Source organism: Rhinolophus ferrumequinum, chromosome X (assembly GCF_004115265.2).
Source record: "Rhinolophus ferrumequinum isolate MPI-CBG mRhiFer1 chromosome X, mRhiFer1_v1.p, whole genome shotgun sequence".
In the NCBI taxonomy this organism is placed as follows: Eukaryota; Metazoa; Chordata; class Mammalia; order Chiroptera; family Rhinolophidae; genus Rhinolophus; species Rhinolophus ferrumequinum.
In genome coordinates this window covers 81,086,409-81,109,564 of record NC_046284.1, presented here as the reverse complement: position 1 = coordinate 81,109,564, position 23,156 = coordinate 81,086,409, and the positions used below count along the sequence as shown (strand labels likewise).

The following is a 23,156-nucleotide window of genomic DNA, read 5'->3' as shown; positions in this document are numbered from 1 at the left end:
ACAACTTGACTTGGAAAAAAGAAAAGTCCTGGAAGTACACACTGTTCCCCAATAAAGTAAAAAAAAAAAAAAAAAGCCATACCAGAAGGAGAAGGAAACAGAGAATATATTTAAAAAAATAGTCGACGAGAACTTCCCGAACATGTGGAAAGAAGTGGATCCTTGAATCCAAGAAGTGAATGGAACACCTAACTACTTCAACCTCAACAAGCCTTCTCCAAGGCACATTGTATTGGAGCTGTCAAAAATTACCAACAAAGGAAGAATCCTCAAGGCAGCCAGGGAAAAGAAGATGGTAACTTACAAAGGAAAGTCCATTAGGTTATCATTAGATTTTTCAGCAGAAACACTACAAGCCAGGACAGAGTGGACTCAAATATTCAAACAATTGAAAGAGAGAAATTATGAGCCAAGAATAATATATCCAGCAAAGATATCTTTTAGATATGAAGGAGGAATAAAGACCTCTTCAGACATACAGAAGCTGAGGGAATTTTTTAACACATGACCTACACTACAAGAAATACTGAAGGAGGCTATTCGATCACCATCAACAGGGACAGTTTGTGACAACAACAACAAAAAACACATAAAAGGAGAGAGAGTAAAGGTCTGAACTGGCACAAGGCAATGGACAAAGTAAGCATGGTGAAGAAAATGGAACACTCTAAATATGAAACTTTCTTTTATATAAACTTAATGGTAACCACTCAAAAAAAAAAAAAAATCCAGAACCCAAATATATAACATAAAAAAAAGAATAAACTGAGGGGAAAATCATAGAATACCATCACACTAAAATAATAGATAGCAACAAAAAGGCAAAGAAACAGTGGACTCAACGTCCTACCAGAAAACCAAAGATAGAATGATAGGAAATCCTCATAGATCAACAATCATCCTAAATGTAAATGGACTGATCTCACCAATAAAAAGGCACAGAGTAGCAGATTGGATCAAAACACTAAACCCAACAGTATGCTGCCTCCAAGAGACATATCTCAGCTACAAAGCAAATGATATCCAGAGAAAAGCAGCTGTTGCCATACTGATAACAGATTAAACAGACTTCAGGATAAAAAATGTAACAAGAGACAGAGATGGATATTTCATAATGATAAAGGGGACTATACAACAAGAAGACATAACAGTCATCATTTATGCCCCCAAACAGAGAGCACCAAATATACTAAGAAACTACTAACAGAACTAAAGGGAGAAATTGACCAAATACATCACTGACAGCTATGGATAGATCATCCAAACAGAAAATAAAGAAATAGCAGCCCAAAATGACACATTAGATGAAATGGACACAATTGACATTTATAGAGCAATTCATCCTAGAACATCAGACTATACATTCTTTTCTAGTGTACATGGAACATTCTCAACGATAGACCGTGTATTGGGACATAAAACTAGCTTCAGCAAATTTAAGAAGATTGAAATCATACCAAGCATATTCTCTGATCACAAGGCTTTGAAATTGAATATCAACTGAAAAAAAAAAAAGCAGGAAAAACCACAAATATGTGGAGATTAAACAACATACTTTTAAAGAACAACTGGGTCAAAAAAGGAATAAGAGGAGAGATCAAAAGATACATAGAAACAAATAAGAATGAAAATACATCCTACCAAAATTTTGGGTATGCAAAAGCAGTTTTAAGAGGGAAATTTATATCATTACAGGCCTATCTCAAGAAAGAAGAAAATCCCAGATAAATTACCTCATGTTACACCTTAAAGAACTAGAAAATGAAGAACAGATCAAAATGGCAACGTGAGATGAGCCTCTGTAAATCTCCCCTGGAATTTACAACTAATCGAACAACAATAACTCCACAAAGGACTCCCTACACAGCAGACCAGCAAGACGAACAGGCCAACTACTGAATTCACATAAAGGTGGGCGAATCGCGCGGGGGGGGGGGGGGGGGGACGAGGAAAGGGAGAAGTGTGGAGACAGAGCCACGCGGGCGGGCGCAGGACGCAGACCAGGCTCAGTGCTCCGAGCATGCTGCATCCCGGAACTACCGCAGCTGCGGGATAGGGAAGAACTCGGACTGCTAGGGCTCCGCTTATGGCCCACAGGGCTGAGGGGGCAGCATATAACACGGCTGAACCCAACGCTAACGGCAGAGACCTCAGAGAAAAGACTGAGGGAAGAAGGCTGAAAACGGTGGTTTAAACCCTCACGGCTGAGCAGAGAACGAAAGCCTTAGGCACTGAGACTAGCCGCCCCCTCCCTACCCTCCAAGAGCTCGCCCTGCCCCCACCTGCCCGGTGCTATAAGCTGAACAGTAGCAGTGTCAGATCAAAAGAACAGAATATTTGCTGTTCTGAGAACTGTGGAGAGCAGACACAGATTCGCGGCCCAACTAGTTCCGGCAGAGGGGAGGGAGCGGTGGAAGCAGGACCGGCTGTGGTGGTGGTCGCCGCCATTGCTCTGGGACAATTCTCACAACTCACGCCGCTCCTGGCCCCACCCATTTTGGCGGATTACTGCAGGAGTAAACAGAAGTGCTGAAATATACGGGCTCTGAATCAGGGTCAGGAAGACCTTTGGAACTTCAAAAGCTATCCGCATACCCACAAAGACACTGCGTCCTGTGACCCAAGCGAACTATTAACAGAGGAGGAGCCCGTCTCCCAGGGAATCCCCCCATTGTGTGAGAAGCGGGAATAGTGCAGAGAAAATATAGCACTATCGTGTAAGAGAAATAAAAGGCTGCAGTCGGAGAGAAAATAAAACAGTCTACCAACAAGTACTGGAAAACAAAAGAAAGACCTCTTCCTATCAACCTGTTGCAGAAGCCAGTCCTGTAGATGTCTAGGAAGAGAAATAATAAATCAGTAATTGCCACGAATAACCAAGGCAACAAGACAGCTCAGAAAGAAAGTGAAAAGTCTCCAAAAAGGGAACTTAAAGATATGGAAATATGTGACTTAAATGACAGAGAATTCAAGATTGCAGTTCTGAAAAAACTCAACGAGATGCAAGAAAACACAGAAAGGCAGTCTAATGAACTCGGAAACGCAATCAAAGAACATGAGCATTTTACGAAAGAGATTGAAATTTTAAAAAAGAACCAAATAGAATTTCTGGAGATTAAGAACTCAATAGAATAAATTAAGAATGAAATAACCAGCTTAGGTAGTAGAGTTGACAGATGGCGGAAATAATCAGTGACATCGAAGATAGAAACCTGGAAATTCGACAGATGGAAGAAGAAAGAGACTTGAGACTTAAAAGAAATGAAAGAACTCTCCAAGAACTTTCTGACTCCATCAAAAAGAGCAATATAAGAATAATGGGCATACCAGAAGGAGAAGAAACAGAGAAGGGAACTGAGAATATATTCAAACACATTGTCGATGAGAACTTCCAAACTTATGGACAGAACTGGATCCTCGAATCCAAGAAGCAAATAGAACACCTAATTACCTCAATCCCAACAGGCTTTCTCCAAGGCACATTGTATTGAAGCTGTCTAAAATCAATGACAAGGAAAGAATCCTCAAGGCAGCCAGGGAAAAGAAGACGGTAACCTACAAAGAAAAGCCCATTAGATTATCATCAGATTTTTCAGCAGAAACTCTACAAGCCAGAAGGGAGTGGAACAAATATTCAAAGTATTGAAAGAGAAATTATGAGCCAAGAATAATACATCCAGCAAACATACCCTTTAGATATGAAGGAGGAATAAAGACCTTTCCAGACATACAGAAGCTGAAGGAATTTTCTAATACACGACATGCACTACAAGAAATACTAAAGGAGGCTATTCAACCACCATCAACAGGGACAATTTGTGGCAACCAAAACATAAAAAGGAGGAGAGTAAAGGCCTGAATCAGAATATGGGAATGGAGAAAGTAAGCGTGCTGAAGAAAATGGAATACTGTAAATATCAAACTTTCTTTTACTTAAACGTAAGGGTAACCACTCAAGAAAAATCCAGAACTGAAATATATACTGTAATAAAAGAAACCAAGGGAACCATCATAGAATACCAGCATACAGAAATAATAGACAACAACAAAAAGGCAAAGAAACAATGGAGACACAGCCTTACCAGAAAACTAAAGATAGAATGACAGGAAATCTTCACATATCAATAATCACATTAAATGTAAATGAACTGAACTCACCAATAAAACGGCACAGAGTAGCAGATTGGATCAAAAAACTAAACACAACCATATGCTGTCTCCAAGAGACACATCTCAGCTGCAAGGACAAGCAGAGACTCAAAGTGAAAGGGTGGAAATTGACACTCCAAGCAAATGGTACCCAGAGAAAATCAGGTGTAGCCATACTGATATCAGATGAAACAGACTTCAGGGTGAAAAAGATAACAAGAGACAAAGATGGACATTTCATAATGGTAAAGGGGACTATACAACAAGAAGACATAACAGTCATCAATATTTATGCCCCCAATCAGGGAGCACCGAAATATACCAAGCAACTTCTAACAGAACTAAAAGGAGAAATTGACCAAAACACAATTATACGAGGGGACCTAAATACATCACTGACAGATATGGATAGATCATCCAAACAGAAAATAAATAACGAAATAACAGCCCTAAGTGACACATTAGATGAAATGGAGATAATTGACATATATAGAGAACTTCATCCTAAAACATCAGAGTATACATTCTTTTCTAGTGTACATGGAACATTCTCAAGGATAGACCATATATTGGGACATAAAATCAGCCTCCGCAAATTTAAGAAGATTGAAATCATACCAAGCATATTCTCTGATCACAAGGCTTTGAAATTGGATATCAACTGCAAAAAGAAAGCAGGAAGAAACACCAATACATGGAGATTAAACAACATACTTTTAAAGAACGACTGGGTCAAAGAAGAAATTAGAGGAGAGATCAAAAGATACATAGAAACAAATGACAATGGAAATACATCCTACCAAAATTTTTGGGATGCAGCAAAAGCAGTTTTAAGAGGGAAATTTATATCATTAAAGAAAACAAGAAAAATCAAAAAACAAGAAAAATCCCAAATAAATAATCTCATGTTACATCTTAAAGAACTAGAAAAAGAAGAAAAAGTGAAATCCAAGGTCAGCAGAAGAGAAGAAATAAGAAAAATGAGAGCAGAACTAAATGAAATAGAGAACAAAAAGACAATAGAAGAAATTAATGTGACAAAGAGCTGGTTCTTTGAAAAGATTAACAAAATTGACAAACCGTTGGCTAGACTCACTAAGATAAAAAGAGAGAAGACACTAATTAACAAAATCAGAAATGATAAAGGGGAAGTTATCACGGACAACACAGAAATACAAAGGATCATCCAAGAATACTATGAAGGACTATATGCCACCAAATTCAATAACCTAGAAGAAATGGACAAGTTCTTAGAAACATATAGCCTTCCAAGGCTGAACCATGAAGAACTGGAAAATCTAAACAGACCGATCACCAGTAACGAAATTGAATCAGTCATCCAAAACCTTCCCAAAAGCAAAAGTCCCGGACCAGAAGGCTTCACTAGTGAATTCTACCAAACCTTCAAAGAGGATCCAATCCTGCTCAAACTCTTCCAAAAAATTGAAGAAGAGACAGTCCTCCCTAATTCATTTTATGAGGCCAACGTTACCCGGATACCAAAACCTGGTAAGGAGAACACAAAAAAAGAAAACTACAGACCAATATCTCTGATGAATACAGATGCAAAAATCCTAAACAAAATTCTAGCAAATCGAATACAACAATGCATTAAAAAGATCATTCATCACGACCAAGTGGAGTTCATCCCTGGGGCACAAGGATGGTTCAACATCTGCAAATCCATCAATGTGATACATCACATAAACAAAATAAAGGACTAAAATCATATGATTATATCAATTGATGCAGAAAAAGCATTTGACAAGATACAACATCCATTTATGATTAAAACACTTAATAAAATAGGTATAGATGGAAAATCCCTTAACATAATAAAGGCCATATATGACAAGCCCTCAACTAATCTCATAATTAATGGTGAAAAACTGAAGCCCTTTGCTCTACATTCAGGAACACGACAGGGCTGTCCCCTATCACCTCTGCTTTTCAACATAATGTTGGAAGTCCTTGGCAGAGCAATCAGGCAAGAGAAAGAAATAAAAGACATCCACATTGGGAATGAAGAAGTTAAATTATCACTCTTTGCAGATGACATGATTGTATATATAGAAAACCCTAAAGACTCCACCAAAAAGCTATTAGAAACAATCAACAAATACAGTAAAGTTGCTGGCTACATAATCAACGTACAAAAGTCCATTGCATTCCTATACACTAACAATGAAATCTCAGAAAAAGAAATAAAGTACACGATTCCTTTTGCAATTGCAGCAAAAATAATAAAATACCTAGGAATAAACTTAACCAAGGATGTGAAGGACCTATATGCTGAAAACTGTATAATATTTTTGAAAGAAATTGAAGAAGACACAAAGAAATGGAAAGACATTCCGTGCTCATGGATTGGAAGAGTCAACATAGTTAAAATGGCCATATTACCCAAAGCAATATACAGATTTAATGCAATCCCCATCAAAATCCCAACGGCATTTTTTAAAGAAATAGAACAAAAAATCATCAGATTTGTTTGGAACCACAAAAGACCCTGAATAGCCAAAGCAATCTTAAGAAAAAAAGAACAATACTGGAGGTATCACACTCCCTGACTTTAGCTTGTACTACAGGGCTACAATAATCCAAACAGCATGGTATTGGCAGAAAAACAGAAACATAGACCAATGGAATAGAACTGAGAACCTAGAAATAAAACCACATAAATATGGACAGATAATTTTTGACGAAGAAGCTAAAAACATACAATAGAAGAAAGACAGCCTCTTCAATAAATGGTGCTGGGAGAATTGGAAAGCCACGTACTAAAGAATGAAACTGGACTGCTATCTGTCACCATGTACCAAAATTAATTCAAAATGGATCAAAGACTTAAGCATAAGACCTGACACAATAAACTGCATAGAAGAAAACATAGGTACTCAATTTATGGACCTTGGGTTCAAAGAGCATTTTATGAATTTGACTCCAAAGGCAATGGACATAAAAGCTAAAATAAACGAATGGGACTATATGAAACTTAAAAGCTTCTGCACAGCAAAAGAAACCATCGAGAAAATAAAGAGGCAACCAACTGAATGAGAGAAGATTTTTGCAAACAGTGTCTCCAATAAGGGGCTTTATCCAAAATATACAAGGAACTCATGAAACTCAACAACAAAAAAACAAACAACCGAATTGAAAAATGGGCAGACGACCTGAAGAGACATTTCTCCAAAGAGGACATATAAATGGCAAATAGACATATGAAAAAATGCTCAACATCACTAATCATCAGAGAAATGCAAATAAAAACCACAATGAGATATCACCTCACCCCAGTCAGAATGGCTATCATCAACAAGACAAATAGGAACAAGTGTTGGAGAGGCTGTGGAGAAAAAGGAACCCTCATACACTGTTGGTGGGAATGCAGACTGGTGCAGCCGCTATGGAAGGCAGTGTGGAGGTTCCTCAAAAAATTATGAATAGAATTACCGTATGACCCAGCAATCCCTCTCCTGGGTATCTACCCAAAAAATCTGAAAACATCTACACATAAAGACACGTGTGCTCCAATGTTCATTGCAGCTTTGTTTACGGTGGCCAATACATGGAAACAACCAAAATGTCCTTCGATAAATGAATGGATAAAGAAGTTGTGGTATATATACACAATGGAATATTATTCGGCAGTAAGAAAAGATGATATAGGAACATTTGTGACAACATGGATGGATCTTGAGAGTATAATGCTAAGTGAAATAAGTCATACAGAAAAAGCAGAGAATCATATGATTGCACTGATATGTGGTATATAAACCAAAAACAAGAAAAGAACGAGACAAACAAATGAGAAACAAGAACTCATAGACAGAGACAATAGTTTAGTTGTTACCAGAGGGTAAGGGGGGTGGGGGGTGGGAGATGAGGGTAAGGGGGATCAAATATATGGTGATGGAAGGAGAACTGACTCTGGGTGGTGAACACACAATGGGATTTATAGATAATGTAATACAGAATTGTACACCCCCAAGCTATGTAATTTTACTAACAATTGTCACCCCAATAAACTAAAAAAATAAAAATAAATAAATAAATAAATAAGAAAATGTAGTCCAAATGAAACCCAAGGTCAGCAGAAGAAAGGAAATTATAAAAAAAATCCCCGTAAACTAAACATCAGAGAGTTCAAAACAAGAGAATAGAAATAAGTTGAAATAAATCAGTAATTACAATAAAAGTTAATGTACCAAACTTACCATTCAAAGAACATATTTTTAGTTTGTATTAAAAATAACAAAAGCCAACTATATTCTGATTATAACAGATACAAAATAAAAATACAAAGAGAAGTTGTGTCTTCTTCATTCCCAATTTGAATGCCTTCTATTTCTTTCTCTTGCTTGATTGCTCTGGCTAGGACTTCCAATACTGTGTTGAAAAGCACAGGTGTTGGGTGACAGCCCAGTCATGTTCCTGAACATAGAGCAAAGGGATTCAGTTTTTCACCATTAATTAAGATATTAGCTGAGGGTTTGTCATATACGGCCTTTAATATGTTAAGATATTTTCCATCTATACATATTTTATTAAGTGCTTTAATCATAAATGGGTGTTGTATCTTCTGAAACGCTTTTTCTGCATCTATTGATATAATCACATAATTTTTGAAGAAGTTAAATTGTCACTTTTTGTAGATGACATGATGCTATACATAGAAAACCCTAAAGATTCCACTGAAAAAGCTATTAGAAACAATAAACGAATACAGTAAAGTTGCCGGCTACAAAATCAACATACAAAAGTCCACTGCATTCCTATATACTAACAATGAAATCTCAGAAAAAGAAATGGAAAAAAAAACACACAATTCCTTTGCAATTGCAACAAAGAGAATAAAATATCTAGGAATAAACTTAACCAAGGATGTGAAAAATTTGTATACTGAAAACTATAAGTCATTTTTAAAAGAAATTGAAGAAGACACGAAGAATTGGAAAGACATTCCGTGTTCATGGATTGTAAGAATGAACATACTTAAATGGCCACATTACCCAAAGCAATACACAGATTGAATGCAATTCCCATCAAAATCCCAATGGCGGTTTTTAAAGAAATAGAACAAAACATCATCCGATTTGCATGGAACCACAAAAGTCCGAATAGTCAAAGCAATCCTAAGAAGAAAGAACAATGCTGCAGGTGTCACACTCCCTGACTTCAGCTTCTACTACAGAGCAACAATAATCAAAATGGTATGATATTGGGAGAAAAACAGACACACAGACCAATAGAATAGAACTGAGAACACAGAAAGAAACCCACATAAATATGGACAATTTTTGACAAAGAAGCCAAAAACATACAATGGAGAAAAGACAGCCTCTTCAAAAATGATGAATTGGAAAGCCACATGCAAAAGAATGAAACCAGACTGCTATCTGTCACCATGCACTAAAATTAATTCAAAATGTATCAAAAACCTAAACATAAGACCTGAAACAATAAACTGCATAGAAGAAAACATAGGTATTAAACTTATGAATCTTGGGTTCTAAGAGCATTTTATGAATTTGACTCCAAAAGCAAGGGAAGTAAAAGCTAAAATAAATAAATGGGACTATATCAAGGTAAAAAGCTTCTGCACAGCAAAAGAAACCATCGACAAAATAAAGAGGCAAGCAATCGAAAGGGAGAATATTTTTGCAAACAGTGCCTCTGATAAGGGGCTAATATCCAAAATACTGTGTTTCCCCGAAAATAAGACCAGGTCTTATATTAATTTTTGCCCCAAAAGACACATTAGGGCATATGTTCAGGGGATGTCATCCTGAAAAATCATGCTAGGGCTTATTTTCCAGTTAAGTCTTATTTGGGGGGAAACACGGTATTTAAGGAACTCATACAACTCAACAACAAAAAGACAAACAATCCAGTTAAAAAATGGGCAAAGGACATGAACAGAAACTTCTCCCAAGAAGACATGCAAACGGCCAACAGATATATGAAAAAATGTTCAACTTCGCTAGCTATTAGGGAAATGCAAATCAAAACCACAGTGAGATATGACCTCACACTTGTTAGAATAGCTATCATCAAGACATATAATAACAAGTGTTGGAGAGCTGTGGAGAAAAAGGAACCCTCATACACTGTTGGTGGGAATGTAAATTGGTACAGCTGCTGTGGAAAACAGTATGGAGGTTCCTGCAAAAATGAAGAATAGAATTACCATATAACCCAGCAATCCCTCTCCTGGGTATCTACCCAAAAAATCTGAAAACATTTATCCGTAAAGATATACTATGTGCTCCAACGTTCAGTGCAGCATTATTTATGGTGGCCAAGACGTGGAAACAACCAAAGTCTCCTTCAATAATCGACTGGATAAAGAAGACGTGGTACATATATAGTATGCAACACTACTCAGCCATAAGAAAAAATGAAATAGTACCATTTGTGACAACATGAATGGATCTTGACATTATCATGTTAAGGGAAATAAGTCAGACAGAAGAAGTCAAGAACCATATGACTTCACTCATATGTGGGATATAAAACTGAAAGCAACAAAGGAACAAGACAAACACAGAAGCAAAAACTCATAGACACAGACAACAGTTTAGTGGGTACCAGAAAGTAAGGAGAAAGGGGGTAATAGAAAAGGAAAAAGGGGTTCAAATATATGGTGATGAAAAGAGAACTGACTCTGGGTGGTGAACACATAATGCAATATATAGATGATGTATTATAGAAATGTACACTTGAAACCTATATAATTTTACTAACCAATGTCACCCCAATCAATTTAATAAAAATTAAAAAAATAAATAACAAAATTGCAATAACTACACATGTATCAATAAATACTTTTAATGTAAATGGATTAAATGCTCCAATCAAAACTTTAATCCATTTACATTTAAAGTAATTGTTGATAGACTAATTGGGGAGATCACTGCATAAATTATACAAATGTCTAACCACTATGCTGTATACCTGAATCTAATATAACATAATATTGAATGTCACCTGTAATTGAAAAAATATATATAAAAAGATAAATAAAGTAAGGATCCATTTGGCCTATAGAAAAAAAAAAGATAGGGTGTCTGAATGTATAAGAAAACAAGACCCTGGAGTGACGTCATAGGAATGGCGGCAGCAGGGCGCACTTTCTGAGTTCTCCTCCGGATCTTGTTGCAAACGGGAACTATAACCCATCAAAGAAATTTTCGCTCACCACACAATATAGTGGGGAGATTCGTGGATTACTTGAAGCTAAGAAATTCTTGAAGGTACGCTAACTGGACGGAGCAAGGAAAGGAAAAAGAGGAGCAGCGTGAGAGCGCCTGGCTGGCAGCGGCGGGAGAGCCCAGCCCCCAACGGAGCCTCAGCTGGCGGGGGCGAAAACCGAAAACCGCTGAGCCGGGCACGCACGGGATCCCAGGCAGAGCGGAGAGCGCAGAGACCGGGGGTAGGCTCTTTCCCTGCGTCCCACGGCTGATTTCTCCCGCCGGGAAGGCGGCGCGCCCTGCGGCGGACGGGGGGCGCAGTCTCCATACCTGGGCCCCCCCCCCCCCCCGCTCTTCCAATCCTACCCCGCCCTTCCAGAGACTGGGTCTGGAAACCGCGGTGGAGCCCCGCTGTGCCAGGCACGCACGGGAGCGGAGAGCGCAGAGACCGGGGGTGGGCTCTTTCCCTGCTCCCACGGCTGATTTCTCCCGCCGGGAAGGCGGCGCGCCCTGCGGCGGACGGGGGGGCGCAGTCTCCATACCTAGGCCCCTTCCCCGCCCCGCTCTTCCAATCTTACCCCGCCCTTCCAGAGACTTAAACCGGCCCCTGAACCGAGGAGTGGTATCTAAGGCTCACGCTTTGGGAAGCCTGACGGGCAGCCCTGACCCAGGCAGACTGGGCAGTGTGCGTGATTTTGGCTGCGCTAGGAGAGAAGAGACGCCTCCACCCCCAGCCACCACCTTTTCTGGCCTGCGGGAAGAGGGCGACGCACGGCTGGGCTGGGAGAGTGAAGACCCCTCCATCTCCAGCCCCCACCCTTCCTGGCTTGCCTAGGGTGGGGTGGGTGCAGCTGCCGAGACACACCCGGAGATCAGCAGTGAGGCAGGCGCAGCTCTGGGCTTTCAGCAGATCAGAAATCTCCCGCCCGCACTCACACACACACACTGAAGAGGTGCCTTAAGACTCAAGAGTTTTGGTCACGTATCTGGTGGTGCCACTCTCAGTGTGCATTTGTGCAGGCAAGGGCAGAAACTGCACTGACATTGTAAAAACCATCACCCAGACCCCTCAGGCCCACGCTTTTAAGTCTGCAGTCCCAAAGTCTCTCTGGGCACCAGGTGACCGGCTCTGCCTGCGCAATAAGCAGGGGGCTCCTTGGTACAGCAGAGAACAACCTGGACATTGCTTGGTGGGCTTAGGCCGAGACTGTCGCTGCTTTTTGTATTGCTTTGTTTTGTCTTGTTTTGCTTTGTCTTTATATCTTTGATAACTTTGCCTCTGTCGAGTGGGGTTATCAGGTGGTTTTGCATGTGAACGTATTTGATATTTTTCTTTGTTGTTGTTGTTGCTGTTGTGCTTGGTGATTTGCTTTGTTTTGAAACTGCCCTGCCGGGGCCCAGCTTGTGAGGCACGGTCAGCAGATCAGAAATCTCCCGCCAGCACCCATACACACACACTGAAGGAGTGCCCTAGGACTCTGGACTCTGGACAAAGGACTGGTGGTGCTCCTCTCGGTGTGCATGCGTGCGGACAAGGGCAGAAGCTGCACTGAATTTGTGGAGACTATCATCCAGACCCCTCAGGCCCACGCTTTTAAGTCTGCAGTCCCAAAGTCTCTCTGAGCACCAGGTGACCGGCTCTGCCTGCACAATAAGCAGGGGGCTCTTTGGTACAGCAGAGGACAACCTGGTCATTGCTTGGTGGGCTCAGGCCGAGACGGTCGCTGCTTTTTGTTTTGCTTTGTTTTGCTTTGCTTGGTTTTGTTTTGCTTTGTCTTGTATCTTTGACATCTTTGCCTGTGTCGAGCGGGGGTTATCGGCTGTTGTTTTTTTTTTTTTTTTTCTCTTTGCTGTTGTCGTTGCTGCTGTGCTTGGTGATTTGCCTTGTTCTGGGACTTCCCTGCCGGGGCCCAGCTTGGGTGGCACGGGACTCGGCATATCCGGGGGCCAACTCCAGACCAAATCGGAGTGCAGCCGGGTTTGACCTGCAGGTCACACACCTAGAGGGGGTTCTCGGCAGGCTCTGGAGCCCATAGAGGCCAAATCACATTGGGATGGTCAACCCTCACGCAGCAGAGTGCCCTGCGGGGGGCAGAGCCAAGTCTCACGGCAGGTCAGCCCAGGAGTTGACCCCACCTGCTCACTAGCGGGAAGCAATTAAAGATCTTCTTGAACGGGACAGTGTACACAACACAAGACTCACCTTTGGAGCACACGCAGAGGAGGACGACGTGGTGCGAGTCAAATATAAAGGACACATACTACATAAGATAACCTAGCAAGAACTAAGAACTCTAGGGGATCTACCTAATATATCAAAATAAACACAGTCAGCCAGAATGGGGAAACAAAGATACACGTCCCAAATAAAAGAACAGAAGAAGCTTCCACAACTGGAACCAAATGAAGCAGACGTAACCAACCTCTCAGAGACAGAGTTCAGAACACTGGTGATAAGAATGTTTAAGGAGCTTAGAGAAGACATAAAGAAGGATGTAGAAATCATAACAAACGAGCTTAGAGAAAACATAAAGAAGGATGTAGAAATCATAACGAAAAACCAGTTGGAACTAAAGAACACAATTACCGAAATTAAGAACTCACTTGAAGGAATTACCAGCAGGCTAGATGAAGCAGAGGATCGAATCAGCGACTTAGAAGACAAGGTAGCAGAGATCACCCAAATGGAACAACAGAAAGAAAAAAGAATAAAAAACAATGAAGATGGCCTAAGAGACCTCTGGGATAACATCAAGCGCAACAACATGCGCATCATAGGAATACCAGAAGGTGAAGAGAGCAAGCAAGGGATTGAGAACATATTTGAAGTAATAATGTCTGAAAACTTCCCCAACCTGATGAAGGAAACCAACATACAAGTCCAGGAAGTGCAGAGAGTTCCAACCAGGATTAACCCAAACAGGTCCACACCAAGACACATTATAGTTAAAATGGCAAAGCTTAAAGACAAAGAGAGAATCCTAAAAGCAGCAAGAGAAAGACGGAGGGTTACATACAAGGGAACTCCCATAAGACTATCAAATGATTTTTCTACAGAAACATTGAAGTCCAGGAGGGAGTGGCAGGAGATACTTAAAGTGATGGAAAACAAAGGCCTACAACCTAGATTGCTTTATCCAGCAAGGCTATCATTTAAAGTTGATGGAGAGATAAAGAGCTTTCCAGAAAAAAATAAGCTAAAGGAATTTATTACCACCAAGCCAGCATTGCAAGAAATACTAAAAGGACTTCTGTAAATAGAAGAAAGATCAAAACAACCTAACTACAAATTTAAAAATGGCAATATCTATGTACCTATCAATAATCACTTTAAATGTAAATGGATTAAATGCTCCAATCAAAAGACATAGGGTGGCTGACTGGATAAGACAGCAAGACCCTTGTATATGTTGTATACAAGAGACTCACCTCAGAACAAAAGACACACACAGGCTGAAAGTGAAGGGTTGGAGTAAGATATTTCATGCAAATGGAAACGAGAAAAAAGCTGGAGTTGCAATACTTATTTCTGACAAAATAGACTTTAAAATGAAGAACATACTAAAAGATAAAGATGGGCACTATATAATAATAAAGGGATCGATTCGACAAGAGGACATAACCCTAGTAAACATCTATGCACCCAACATAGGAGCACCTAAATATATAAAACAGGTACTGACTGACATAAAGGCAGAGATCAACAGTAACACTATTATAGTCGGGGACTTCAACACACCTCTGACCACAAGGGACAGGTCTTCCAGACAGAAAATCAATATGGAAACAACAGCCTTAAATGATACATTGGACCACTTGGATTTAATCGATATTTTCAGAACATTTCACCCCAATGCTGCAAAATACACCTTCTTCTCAAGCGCACATGGAACATTTTCCAAGATAGATCATATGTTAGGCCACAAAACAAGTCTTGATAAATTTAAGAAAATTGAAATCATACCAATTGTCTTCTCTGATCACAATGCTATGAAATTAGAAATGAACTACAGGAAAAAAACGGGAAGACACACCAATTCATGGAGGCTGAATAACTTATTACTAAATAATGAATGGGTCAAGCAGGAGATCAAGGAAGAAATCAAAAGATATTTCGAGATAAATGAAAATGAAAACACGACGACCCAAAATCTATGGGATGCCGCGAAAGCAGTCCTAAGAGGGAAATTCATAGCTTTGCAGGCCTACCTAAAGAAACAAGAAACATCACTAATCAACAGTTTATCTTCACATTTAAGGGATTTGGAAAAAGAACAGCAAAATAAGCCCAAAGGGAACACAAGGAAGGAGATAATAAAGATCAGAGCAGAAATAAATGAAATAGAAACCAGAAAAACAATACAAAAGATCAATGAATCCAAGAGTTGGTTCTTAGAGAAGATAAACAAAATCGACAAACCTTTAGCCAGACTCATTAAAAAAAAGAGAGAGAGGACCCAAATTAATAAAATCAGAAACGAAAGAGGAGAAGTGACAACGGACACTGGAGAAATACAAAGAGTTTTAAGAAGTTACTATGAGCAACTATATGCCAACAAATTTGACAATTTGGAAGAAATGGACAATTTTCTAGAGGCGTACAACCTTCCAAGGCTAACTCAAGAAGAAACAGAAAACCTGAATAGACTGATTACCACCACGGAAATTGAATCAGTAATCAACAGTCTCCCAACAAACAAAAGCCCTGGACCAGATGGCTTTACAGGTGAATTTTACAAAGCGTTCAAAAAAGAATTATCACCAATTCTCCTCAAGCTCTTCCAAAAAATCCAGAAGGAGGGAAGACTCCCAAACACTTTTTACGAAGCCACTATCACCCTGATCCCAAAATCAGACAAAGACACCACAAAAAAAGAAAACTACAGGCCGATATCTTTAATGAACATAGATGCAAAAATCCTCAACAAAATATTAGCAAACAGAATTCAGCAATACATTAAAAAGATCATTCACCACGATCAAGTGGGATTCATCCCTGGTATGCAGGGGTGGTTCAACATCCGCAAATCTATTAATGTGATACACCACATTAACAAAATGAAAAATAAAAATCACATGATCATATCAATAGATGCAGAAAAAGCATTTGATAAAATCCAACAGCCATTTATGATAAAAACCCTTAAGAAAGTGGGAATAGAGGGATCTTATCTCAACATAATAAAGGCCATATATGACAAACCCACAGCTAACATCATACTCAATGGGGAAAAGCTAAAACCATTCCCCCTAAGATCAGGAACAAGGCAAGGATGCCCATTATCTCCGCTTCTATTCAACATAGTTCTGGAAGTTCTTGCCACAGCAATCAGACAAGAAAAAGAAATAAAAGGCATCCAGATTGGTAAGGAGGAAGTAAAGTTATCATTGTATGCAGATGATATGATACTATATATAGAGAACCCTAAAGACTCCACCAAGAAGTTATTAGAGCTGATAGATGAATTTAGTAAAGTGGCAGGATACAAAATTAATATTCAGAAATCAGTTGCATTTGTATATACCAATAATAAAACATCAGAAGGAGAAATTAAAAAAACAATCCCATTTACAATCGCTCCAAAGACTATAAAATACCTGGGAATAAATTTAACCAAAGAAGTAAAAGATCTATACTCAGAAAATTATAAGACACTGATGAAAGGAATGAAGGAAGATATAAATAGATGGAAACACATATCATGTTCATGGATAGGAAGAATTAATATAGTTAAAATGTCCATACTGCCTAAGGCAATATACATATTCAATGCAATTCCTATCAAACTGCCAACGTCGTTTTTCACAGAAATAGAACATATAATCCTAAAATTTATATGGGACCATAAAAGACCCCGAATAGCAAAGGCAATCTTGAGAAATAAGAACAAAGTGGGAGGTATAACAATACCTGACTTCAAATTATACTACAAGGCTACAGTAATCAAAACAGCATGGTACTGGCATAAAAACAGACACATAGATCAATGGAACAGAATAGAGAGTCCAGAAATAAATCCACGCCTATATGGCCATTTAATCTACGACAATGGAAGCAAGAATGTACGATGGAGTAATGACAGTCTATTCAATAAATGGTGCTGGGAAACCTGGACAGACACATGCAAAAAAATGAAGTTGGACCACCTCCTTACACCATATACAAAAATAAATTCAAAATGGCTTAAAGACTTAAATGTAAGGTCTGAAACCATAAAATACCTAGAAGAAAATATAGGAAGAAACTTCTCAGACATTACCCGGAGTAAGATTTTTACTGATATACACCCTCGCGCGAGGGAACTAAGAGAAAAAATAAACATGTGGGATTATATCAAACTAAAAAGTTTTTTCACAGCAAAGGAAACCATCAATAAAACAAAAAGGGATCCTACTGAATGGGAAAAGATATTTGCCAATGATATATCTGATAAGGGATTAATATCACAAATCTATGAAAAACTCACTCAACTCAACTCCAAAAAAACAAACGATCCAATTAAAAAATGGGCAGAGGAGTTGAAGAGACATTTTTCTGAAAAGGACATACAGATGGCAAACAGACATATGAAGAAATGCTCAACCTCACTAACCATCAGAGAAATGCAAATAAAAACCACAATGAGATACCACCTCACCCCAGTCAGAATGGCTATCATCAATAAATCAACAAACAACAAGTGCTGGCGCGGATGTGGAGAAAAGGGAACGCTTGTGCACTGTTGGTGGGATTGCAGACTGGTGCAGCCGCTATGGAAAACAGTATGGAGGTATCTCAAAATTCTGAAAATGGAACTACCTTATGATCCAGTAATTCCACTCCTAGGTATCTATCCGGAGAAATCCAGAACTTCAATTCAAAAATCTCTATGCACTCCTATGTTTATTGCAGCACTATACACAATAGCCAAGACATGGAAACAACCAAAATGCCCATCGGTAGATGACTGGATTAAGAAACTGTGGTACATTTATACAATGGAGTATTATGCAGCCATAAAGAAGAAAGAAATCTTACCATTTGCAACAACATGGATGGATCTAGAGAACATTATGTTAAGTGAAATAAGTCAGACAGAGAAAGATAAGTACCATATGATCTCACTTATTTGCGGATTCTAAAGAAAAGAATAAGTGAATGAACTAATCAGAAACAGTTTGGGAGACAATGAGGAAAAACTGAGGGTTGCTAGATGGGCGGGGGGGGTGGGGGGTGGGGGGGAGGGTGAGGGGATTGGAGGGCAGTCGGTGACCACAGGATGGCCACGGGGTTTGAAAATTAATCTGGGGAACGTAATTTGGTGGTTACCAGAGCGTAAGGGGGTTGGGGGGTGGGGGATGAGGGTGAGGGGGATCAAATGTATGGTGATGGAAGGGGAGCTGACTCTGGGTGGTGAACACACAGTGTGATTTATGGATGATGTGATACAGAATTGCACAACTGAAATCTATGTAATTCTACTAACAATTGTCACCCCAATAAATTAAAAATAAATTAAAAAAAAAAGAAGATATGGGAATACTACTGCTGTCCTAATATTTTTTGACACTCAGAAACCTGATATCTAAATCCCTGTATGTGTGACTCTTCTATAACGAAAATTTAAAACAACGATGATAAAAAGGAAAGAAAGATTCCTTTTCCCTTAACTTCAATCAAAGTTGGGGAAATGTCAGCCATTCTGAAAAAATCCAAGAAACACTTGATGTTGGTGAAATAATCAACAGTGAGATGATCAACAGCTTTCTATGTTGTTCTACTCTGCAGTTTGAGGGTTTTCCATTTGCTAACAAGATTTGACAAACTCTTTCCCTTGTTTTCATTAAAAACAAAAATAATTAAGACAAAGCAGAGGAGAAATTTATAATCTGTAACTTATTCTAAGTTACGCAGTTCAATTGCGATTTTCAACTCTGGCTATGTTTTATATTAAGGGCATAGAGCTGAGATCTTGACGGACAATAATGTATCAGGTTAATATGGACAAAGAATAAGACATTTCTACTGTGACTTCTGAAAACAGCCACTATATTGGTGGTCTTCCCCACGCTCGAAGATTAATCAGAAATTACTGTTTGATACTTGCTACAGCTTTAGATAGAGACACTAAGGTTTTTTAAATTCAAAAAAAAAAAAAAAAAAACACAAGACCCTTACATATGCTTCTTATAAGAGACTCACTTCAGATCGAAAGACACACACATACTGAAAGTAAACGGATGGAAAAGATCTTTCTTGAAAATGGAAACAAAAACAAAAAGCTGGGGTAGCAATACTTATACGTGACAAAATAGACTTTAAATCAAAGGCTATAACAACAGACAAAGAAGGATCCAGTAATACCACTTCTGGATGTTTATTGGAAGAAACGCAAAACACTACTTTAAAGGGACATGTGCATCCGTATATTCATTGGAGAATTTTTTACAATGGCCAAGATACGGAGACAATCTGGGTGTCCATCAATGGGTGAATAGATAAAGAAGAGGTGGTGCATACATAATAGAATATTAGTCAGCCATAAAAAATGAAATATTGCCATCTGCAACAACATAGATGGACCCAGAGAGTATTTTGCTGAGTGGAGTATGTTAGACAGAGAAAGACAGATGCAATATTGTATTGCTTGTATGTGGAATCTAAAGAACAATATAAACAAACAAACAAAACAGAAACAAACTCATAGATACAGAGAACATTTTGATGGTTGCCATCTGGGGGTGGGTTGGGCAGGTTGAAAAAGGGGAAGGTTTTAAGAAGTATAAATTGATAGTTACAAAATAGTCATGGGGGTGTAAAGTATAGCATAAGGAATGTAGTCAATAATATTGTAATAACTATGTATGGTGTCCAGGGGGTACTAGATTTATCAGGGTGATCACTTCATAATTATATAAATATATAATCACTATGTGGTACACCTAAAATTAATATAATATTGTATTGAAACTAATACAATATGTATTGAAAAATATAATACTGTAATTTAAAAATAAAACAATTATTTTAAAAAAGGAATCTGTTGCCTATAGCCAAAAATCTGGGACAGCCAAGTTAATCATGTGCCTTGTGGGATGGCAGTTGCTGCAAAATGTGCTTTATCCTGCTTCTAAAGCTATCTAGGAAACTATGGAATCCTGGCAGTTTGAATGGAGATACTGGAAAGGAGTTCTAGGAATCAGTCCGCACTTCAAACCTACCTCTCCCTTGGGATATCGGTAGCGATATTTATCTTGGTCTCGTAGTGCAAATTCTTCAGGGTAGTGTTCCTGGATTTCTTCATAGGTCATCTCCTCACAGACACCCTGAGGAAAGTTATTTGGTGACAAAAATATGCACAAGGGAAATCCACACAGCCTTTACCATAGTTTTGAGAACAATTATAGTAGAACAGTAGCATCTGCATTTCTGTGAACACAGCTCTAGGTTTGTGCCTGTTGTCTGAGTGTGTGTGTGTGTGTGTGTGTGTGTGTGTGTGTGTGTGTACAAGGTGTGTGGCTGCACAGATGTGAGAGTGAGTGCATGTGTATAAGTGTGTTCAGGATGAGTGTATGATGGGTATCTGTGTGTCTCTATGATTATCCCGAGAGGTTTGTAGGTATACATTGTATTAATACTTATATATGTATTTTTATAAATATATGGGTTGAAGGATTTTGTGATTGTGTTTGCGTGTGTGTGCAGCATGTTTACGATGTGTATCTCTGGTACGTTTAGGGACTTACGTTTTGTGTTTGTGTGTTTGTCTTATAATATGTAGTGTGCTTGTGTGGGTATGTGTGTGTACAGGGTGTCTCAGCATCTGAGAATGTGCCTCCGTGGGTATTTCTGTGGTCTGTCTTTCCGTGTGTGTCTGTGGCATGTGTGTCTGTGAGTATTTATGTCCCTGATTATGTCTCTGGTGTATGTGTGTGAATATCTGTGTGCCTGTTTCGGGTCTGTGTGAATTTGTGGTAACCTGCTTGAGGCTATGTGCCTGTAATGTGTATGTGTCCATGGTATGCCTCTGTGTCCATGTGATATAGATATATGCAAAGACTGCTTGTGTGTCTATGGTGATTGTGATTGTGTCCATATGTAGTTTTAGGTGTATCTGTAAGAGCGTATGTATATGTGTGTATAGTGTGGATGTGATAGATAGATGTGTCTGAGAGGGAGCCCGTGTCTGACTAGTGGGTCCATGTGTCTATGAAATGCATAGATTGTGGTGGGTGTCTGTGACTGTGTATGTAAGTGCACATGTGTGTGCACATCCACAGCAGGGTTATCTCGTTTCTCATCCCTCCTGCCTCTACCTCAGCTCCAGGACCTCTGGTAGATAAAGAAACAGGTATCCACTGACATTTCAGAAGACAAGAATTAGTGAATTCTAATGGTTTCAGAGTGGGTCTGGGGGAGATACACTCTTGTCACCCAAAGAAGGAATTGGGAGCTCAGAGACTGGTCCTCAGGAGTACACGAGAGCTCCAAATCCACTGAGAAATCCGCAGAAGTGAGGTGGCTGATGGTGAGGGAAGGAAGTGATGTTGGGTTTATAAGGTTTCCTTCTGGTTGTGTGGATTCCAATTAGATCTTCCTGTAGGGGAAGCAGCTGGCTCTGGTTCTTGTCTTTTGAGCCATCTACCAGGCTTGCATTACAAGTGAGGTTCACCTCTGCCCCAGCTCACAAATAGCTCTGCATTGTCAAACTTCTCTAACTGACACTGCCCATGGGAGAAAGTGCACCATAGTGGATACACAAGGTCCTTCCAGACTGGCTTTGACTTTCTATTCTGAGGCATGCTGGAAACCTGTCGCCTGTGGAAATGGTCACTGAGTCCTTATTGATTTAAGGCAAATTGCCTAACCTCTCTGAATTTTATTTTCCTCATCTGCAAAATGAAGAGAATTACAACTACCCCACAAATGTGTTTTGAATATTAGAGATAATACCTTGTTTCCCGGAAAATAAGACCTAGACGGGCAATCAGCTCTAATGCGTCTTTTGGAGCAAAAATTTACTATAGTAAAATAAGACCGGGTCTTATATAATATAATATTAATTTTTGCTCCAAAAGACGCATTAGAGCTGCTTGCCCGTCTAGGTCTTATTTTCCGGGAAACAAGGTATTATCTGTCCTCCAGGCAGATCCAGGCTGGGTCAGATACCCTGCCCTGACATCTGTGCACCCACAGTCTAACCTATCACACATGCTGTTTTGTATTCCTTGTTTATTCCTTTGTCTACCCTGTTTAGCCTGAAAACTCAGTGAAGACAGGAACCAATTTCCGTCTCCAGCACCACCCCAGTGGTGAAACTAAGTAAGTATCCAACAAATATTTATATCATGTATGTGCCAGATACAAACCATAACTGAACTCTGATGATGAAGAGTTTACATATTTACTTGCATGTATTTTATAGCAAATATATGTGATGTGTGGAACAATGCTGTATATCCCTTTTCTAAGTATGTGTGTCTCTGTACATCTATAGTTAAGTACATATATATGTATACACACACATATTTGTCTGTATTTATAGAAGTATATCTAGTAGGCAAGCACATTAACTTACCTGCATGCAAGTTATCTACACCTGTGATGAAGCTTTTATTTTGAGATCTAACAATCATAACCTGTGTGCTGCTATCTGATGTCAGTGTATCTATAGTGCAGGTTAGACAATGGAGAGGAAACAATGTCTCCTCAAATAGCTCATGGGAAAACTTGACCCTGAAGAGAGATTGCCACGTCATGAGGGTCAAAGGAAATATTCCCCAAGTCCTTCTTCATTCCATTTCCAATGCCACTATTGTGGTCTATCATATCCT

The 23,156-nt window shown here is 39.2% G+C and overlaps 1 protein-coding gene across 6 annotated transcripts in view; it reads right to left on the bottom strand.

Moving 5' to 3' along the window:
- PFKFB1 (6-phosphofructo-2-kinase/fructose-2,6-biphosphatase 1) overlaps nucleotides 1-23,156 on the bottom strand; it is a 91,769-nt gene that overhangs the window by 12,697 nt on the left and 55,916 nt on the right. For all 6 annotated transcript variants that reach the window (XM_033102989.1, XM_033102973.1, XM_033102999.1 and 3 more), the window contains one exon: nucleotides 20,544-20,648. In XM_033102989.1, the coding sequence (XP_032958880.1) occupies nucleotides 20,544-20,648 (105 nt within the window). The remainder of the gene's footprint in view (nucleotides 1-20,543; nucleotides 20,649-23,156) is intronic.